Source organism: Anabrus simplex, chromosome 14, assembly GCF_040414725.1.
Source record: "Anabrus simplex isolate iqAnaSimp1 chromosome 14, ASM4041472v1, whole genome shotgun sequence".
NCBI lineage: Eukaryota > Metazoa > Arthropoda > Insecta > Orthoptera > Tettigoniidae > Anabrus > Anabrus simplex.
This window is the reverse complement of record NC_090278.1, coordinates 4,154,160-4,161,250: the sequence shown is the minus strand read 5'-3', so window position 1 is coordinate 4,161,250 and position 7,091 is coordinate 4,154,160. Positions and strand designations below refer to the sequence as shown.

At 37.8% G+C, this 7,091-nt stretch overlaps 1 protein-coding gene across 1 annotated transcript; it reads right to left on the bottom strand.

The window, feature by feature from the left end:
- Window positions 1-2,479: 2,479 nt before the first annotated feature.
- On the bottom strand, window positions 2,480-5,605 carry LOC136885221 (uncharacterized). The gene has a single exon (XM_067157662.2). The coding sequence runs from the start codon at window positions 5,388-5,390 to the stop codon at window positions 3,603-3,605; it is 1,788 nt and encodes a 595-aa protein (XP_067013763.2). The 5' UTR covers window positions 5,391-5,605; the 3' UTR covers window positions 2,480-3,602.
- Between the last annotated feature and the right edge of the window lie 1,486 nt (window positions 5,606-7,091).

Here is a 7,091-nt window from a genome sequence, read left to right as displayed (position 1 = left end):
ATACTTTTAACAATGAACACTACCATTCTTATTGCATCCCCCACTGATGAAGGTTCCTGCTGAAAATGTTGGACTTGTATTTCTTTTTTTAATTCCTCCCATGCATGTTTACATGGCAGAACACTGTTCCTTATCTGTTCCTATACTTAAGATTGCCTTTCATCTTCTTTGAAATAATTAACATTAATTAGCAAATATTAACATTTATTTAGTCATGCATGTCATAAGATTTTACATTCTTTAAAATCTAGCAACACTTAACATCAGAAACATCAGCTGCAAAGAACACTGAAAAAGACTTACCGTACTTCTACTGTGGACCACAAAAACAAATCACTCCATTAGTCATAAAAGGAATTGCTGCAATAAATAACAATTCTTTAGATATTCTTTTACTGTTGATATAAGAATATTTAGGCCTATGAAACACTTGCATTATTTCAATAAAAAATATTTGAGATAGTCGTTTTCACTGTGACAACTTGCATTTAAAAAAACTACTTCATTATTTCAAATTCTCTAAAAGATCATCTACATTGTTTCTTGTACTGAATTATTTTAATGGAGCTTTATTCAATATCACTAGGCCTCAGTAGGAATATTTGCATCGCCCGATGCAATAAGCATGCTCCAAATATTTTATCCCGAGAGTTTCAGGTGGCAGCTTCACCATAATATTCACAACGGTGAATGTTGCATAAGTTCCTTGTATAAGCTTCAGCTGAAATCACATTTTGAAAGACATGGAGACAAACTACCCCCAAACCTGCTTTCCAGATATCTATTATTGCTCTCACCTGTGTTCCAGACTGCAACTGTGTCATAGAGATGTGAATAGGGTCTAGAATGTTTTCCTTTACCAATATAGAAAATAGATGCCAGGAAAGTGCTCCAAGTTTGGGCAACAGAGAGTTCACTTGCACGACAAGGCAGATTATTTGTGATTCTTGGATCAAGTAAGAGATAAGTGAATTATGATTTGACCCTAATGCCACCTACAATATGCAAAGAATTAATATACAAAACATTAATCTTCGTTACAAAATTTCACCAGTGATTCCGATCGCTGTTTACAACTTAAAACATGGTACCTAGTACAGTGTGCACCACATCTTGAACATACACAGTTCAAACCTGGGTCATGATAATGCTTTATATTACAAAGTTTATAATGGAACCCATGAATGGAGAACCTTGTCAGCAAGTGTCACAGTTCATATCCACCTTGAACCCACTCGGAGATTTAGCATGGCATCAGTAGAGTAGAAATCTTCCCAGATGTCAGCATTCTTCGATCGTAGGTCTCGAAGTAGATGTACATAGGGTATTGTTGCTGGAAGTAACAACTGTAACCTTAGCTCTTCCACATAAAATACCTCTCCGGATAGCTCATACACGAGCCGGGAAGGAGAATATTTGGAGAGGCACAGAGCCCGTTTCAAGTAGATTGCCTTCAATTTCTCGATTTTATCTAACTGTTTCATACTCAAATGTTCCCAAATGTTTTCCAAGCCACATGTTGTTATAGGGCTGATTTTTAGATGAAAGAGTTTTATGGCTGTTTCTAAAGACAAGTTTCTCAGATGCTTAATGTCAGATATTGCTTTCACAGATGCATTTTCAGGCTCTGCAAAACTGTGTAACAACTTCAAGGAGTAAGAATTGACTGCATCTTAGAATTCTTCAGGGTGTGCTCTAGTTCGAGACTGTAAACACTAAGTTCAGCACTGGAGTTAGGGTTCAACTCTGGGAAATCCGAAACGCTTATTGAAGTATCTAAATACACAAGATCAAGGCTCGTCTACGAACTTGCCAGAGAACCTTTCTATTAACTAGTGTTACGTTTAACGGTCCACCCAATCAATACACGTCACTTTACAAGTGAAAACTATTTAATATTAAAATATATTATTGAACAGAGAGTTCACTTGCACGACAAGGCAGATTATTTGTAATTCTTGAATCAAGTAAGAGATAAGTGAATGATGATTATAAAAAAATATATTATTATATTAAATAGTTTTCACTTGTAAAGTGAAGTGTATTGATTAGGTGGACCATCAAACCTAACACTAGTTAATTTAAACTGTATCAATACAGATCTTTAAGATGAAGTTTGTAAATTTTAAGAACCTTTTCTAATCGAGATGCTGAGACTAAAGTTCTCCCTACCATCAACTGACAGCTGGAAGAGGCTAATGGAGGAGAGGCAAGAGAAGAAGAAGAAAAATATCTGGTTAAAGTTTTACTTCACTGAAGCCATGGTGAACAAAACTTGGGCATATACAAACCAGGTGCTGCAACACTTTGTGACTTCAATGGCTGTACATGGATTCCATCACAGGGTTTGCAAGTTGAAGTTTTTCCATGACCCAAGTAACATGATTATGTGAACTCTGCGATAATCATTGTGATTGTTATCACGTTAATCGAAAAAAAAAAAAAAAAAGGTCGCTCATTGAGTTCTGTATGTCTTAATTAAAACACAATTTGTGTGCTAGAATAATAATTTCAAATCCTTTCAGTTAAAAAGAAATGTGTTAAAGTTATGTAAACCAGAGGATATCACCTAAAGTGAAAATGAGGTTAGAAGTAAAATGATCACCTGTACATTTTTATTTCCAAGTTTTCTGTAATAAAGTCTTAGTGTTCCTCACACTACAGTTTTTATTATCAACAAATGTTTTCAATGATGGGTGATAAATTATATAAGTATAAAGATCCTTATGAGATTAACAATAATTCAACTAATGGGTAGAGTATGAACTGGCAACCGAAAGCAATCCTGCAGGGCCACTTGCATTAAAACTTTACTCAAAAAAAAGGGAAAATTCTAGAATCTAATAAAGACAAGACATTTAATATTAAAAATATTCAGTAAGCACTACCTAACCTAACCCCACTGCAGACCCCGCACATAAATTCCTTTGTACACTTCCCAGTTGTCAAGACACTGTAAATGATAACCAAGACAAAGCTCTCTAACCAAGCGCTAACTACTGCTAGCTATATACTGTAAATCTGTTAGTCGGTATGTACTGGTCCACTGTGAATGTCATATTTCAAGCAAATAACAAAGACAATTAGGGACAAGGAAAGTAAATTCCCTGCAACAAATTTTCTTACTTTGTCAGAATTGTAACAGAAACATAAACAAATTGATATTGGTATTTCCAATATTAATCTACACCTTTTCTCTACTGCACTAAAAATAAGTCTATCAGCAAAAACACTTTATATAAATGTACAAGGAAGGTATCTACATTTCCTGCAACAAATTATGCAAATATTATCATGCAATTTTCTTACTGTTCAGAATTCTGTTTTCCAGCAGAAATATAAATAAACTGATACTGGTATTTCCAGTATGAACCTACATCTTTCTTTACTGCACTAAAAATAAGAAGGCTGTCAGAAAAATCACTTTTAAAATATAGTCCTTTTCCTTACAAAACAATGCACAGTATTCCAAGAAGAGATGCGAAAAATTAATGTTTTCATTATAATTTCTGTACTAAATTAATTAAAACAGTACTAGATTGGAAAATAAAATAAAAAGAATTCCATAGGAGTTCAACAACGGTCATTAATTACCAAACATTTTAGGAAACCAAGCACTCAGTAATGCGCCTTTTCTTCAAGGGTGGTTCTGTTTCCGTTGAAGGGGAGTGTTCCCGTTTCCCTCCGGAGCGAATCTCCCATCCTCCAGAAGTTACATCAGGCATGAATTCTTTAACAATATCGTACAGTTCTTTAGGCACAGTGCAAATTTTCCCCATACCTCTTCCCACTTCCGCACGATCCAAATCACGAATTGCAGAAAGATAATAATCACAACACCGCTTCATCAGTTCGTCGTTGATAGATGACATCATCTTCTTTCGTAAATAAATTAAATGCACAACATTTCTCGCAGCGAAACGTTGTAAGTCACGCGAGAGTGGACGATTCACCCACGTCAATCCCATTGGATGAGCCTTCGGTCCGTAACTCTGTGACACCGGTATTGGAGAGATCGAATTAAAAATACGTCTCAAAGCAGGAGCAACATGAATCACAGTTCTGTGTTCCCCAGCAGTTTTTAAAATATACGCCACTTCAGTATCAAAAACATTACATAGTTTCACTCTGTACTCGTGATAAAGAATATTGGACATAACACGGCAGTTATGAACCACTTTCACGATCTCTTCAGATTCTAATGTCTCCCGCAAGCCTACATCAAACAACGATTCGCCAAGAAGCTTCAAATCAAATACATACACTTGTGATTCTGTTGCAACACTGAACAGTCCAACATTGTTTAAAAATCCGTCATTGGCGCCCAGCATTTCCAATGCTATCAAAGGCTTATCAGCAATATTTTTCATCACATTCTTCGCTTTATCCATATTGTCAATATACACACTATCCTTGATTATTCGTTTGACGATCCCAATAATTCTGTGATATATTTTTGGGCTGAACGCTTTACTGTAACTTGAAATACTATCGTTAAGACTTTCGTGAATATTCTTCTCAGGGGGGGAATCTTCATCTTCTGAAGTATCCGAAAACGAAGACAGAGATGAATTGCTACCAGTAGTATTCATTTCATGTGGTATAGCTTTCTTAATCTCCAAAGCCTTACTTTCAGAGGAATTTGACATTTTTTCCTTGTAAATACGTACAGCCTGATGAACACTTTCAGTCGAATTATTTAGATAAAAATCCACGCAAGAGATGACCATTTTGTAGTCAACACACTCTGATAACCTCTCCTTCAAAGATAGCAATGATTTAAGAAATTCCTGAATAACTGTCTGGCAGCCCACGTTTAAAGGCCGATGACGCCAAATATCTTCTTCTGCATCGGCACAGGTATCAGGTACCGGTATACACTTTTCTAGTATATTTTCAAAAATTTCACACAAAGTCGGCGTTTGTTGTTCTTGAGCATCATCCAAATTGTTCAAAGCACACTTCAAAACGTAAGCAACTTCAATATCAAAAACATTCTTCAATTTAATGTCGTAATACTTAGAGAAGTAATGTGATACCGTGCGACAGTTGTGTGTCACTTTCACAATACTTTCTGATTCTAAAACTTTCCGCAAACCTTCACAGGAAATAACATCACCTAAAGCCAGCAGGTCAAAAATATAACACTGTTCATTTGTAGCCATCGCCAGTATACCTGCATTCCTTTCTGTCTCCGAGCTAACACCAACAATGTGCAGTCCTAACTCACATTCTTCACTAATCTTTAACATCAGGTTTTCGATTTCATTTAACTTATCAACATACGTACAAGATTTCTGCAGTTCTAACTTATCTTCCTGTACTGTAGGGAGAGAAGGCTTGTCCTCTGAAACAACAACCGAAGCTTCAGAACACTCAGATTCTCCCATTTTTGCCACCTTTGTATACAACCGCCCAACAGTACAAAAGCGTTCCTTTCGAATGTCTTGCTCGCTTGAATTCCGTTCCAGTGTTGTCAAATTTCTTGAACAAGCTCACCACCAAACTAAAAAAAAAAATTCCCGTCCGAATAGACAACTTCTCTCATTGTCGTACTATCAGGACGAATAGAGATAAGTGCTGATCAACGAGCTAGAATAAACATGGAGGGGCTATCATCGGCTTTCCCTGCGAAAGCAAGTTGCTACTTTGCTTTACTTCGCACCGACGCAGATAGGTCTTATAGCGACGATGGGATAGGAAAGGCCTCGAAGTTGGAAGGAAACGGCCGTGGCCTTACTTAAAGTACAGCCCCAGCATTTGCATGGTGTGAAAATGAGAAACCACGGAAAACCATCTTCAGGGCAGCCGACAGTGGGATTCGAACCCACTATCTCCCGGATGCAAGCTCCCTAACCGCACGGCCAACTCGCCCGGTGAGAGAGATGTTCTTTCCACTACACAACGCTAGGACAGCTACTTACGGGACAGGTGACCGTAAACATATTTTATTTATGGGATGTGAAGTGATTCAATTCGGAATTTCACGTTTAAATAAAATTTTTAAAACAGTATATTAATTATCGTGGTGTTTCAGGATTGGGCAATCTTATTTACAGACTTGCGACTATATTATTTTATGATATGGGTTTTGGTGTCAAAATACGATACCGTACAATATTCCTTGGTTTGGAAAGAAATTTGTCGAAAATATTTTACAATTAATAATGACTTAACGATATTACTTCAGAAATTGGTTCGTCAGTAAATTTATCAGTATCTCAAAAGTTTGTATGTCTAATTGAACAAAGTGATCTTTCACTTATTATTCACCACGGTAGTGTCTGCATATCAAACTCACTTGCAGCGGCTATTTATAACGTAGGAATAAAACCCAACCACTTTTCCCTTTGCTAAAATCAAATGATCATAAATATGTCTACTGTCATGGCCATCCGTCAAGGGTTGCTAATTTAAGATGACAACCAACCATAGTGCCCCTGTTGGTGGGGGTAGCAGAATAACAGCCACAGTAACTCTTGCCTGTCGTAAGAGGCGATTAAAAGGAGCCACAGGGATTCTTAACTTGGGAGCGTGGGTTGGGGACCACGGGGCCCTTAGCTGAATCCTGGCATTGGTTCCACTTTCTTGTGCCAGGTTCTTCACTTTCGCCTTTCCTATCCGACATCTCTTGGTCAAATCTTGTTCTTTCTCGACCCCGACGGTATTAGGTTCGCAAAGCCTAGGGAGTCTTTCATTTTCACGCCCCGAGGGGCCTTTGACATTTTTGGTCGGTATTTTCGTTTTCCGAAGTGTCAAACCTCTTCCATTCCTCCCCTCTGATTAGTGTTAATAGAAGATGGTTGCCCAGTTGTACTTCCTCTTAAAGCCATAATCACCACCATAAGACATAGCCTGTGCGGTTGCTAGGTAACGTCTGATCGTGATCACCCATCCATACCTTACATCACTGCCTGTACGGTTGTTATTGAGCGAGTTAGCCGTGCGGTTAGGGGCGTGCAGCTGTGAGCTTGCATTTAAGAGATAGTGGATTCGAACCCCACTGTCGGCAGCCCTGAAGATGGTATTCCGTGGTTTCCCATTTTCACACCAGGCAAATGCTGGGGCTGTTCGTTAATTAAGACCACGGC

What these genes read in the sequence shown, in the direction of transcription:
- LOC136885221 (XM_067157662.2), bottom strand. Translation starts at nt 5,390, where the DNA reads ATGGGAGAATCTGAGTGTTCTGAAGCTTCGGTTGTTGTTTCAGAGGAC.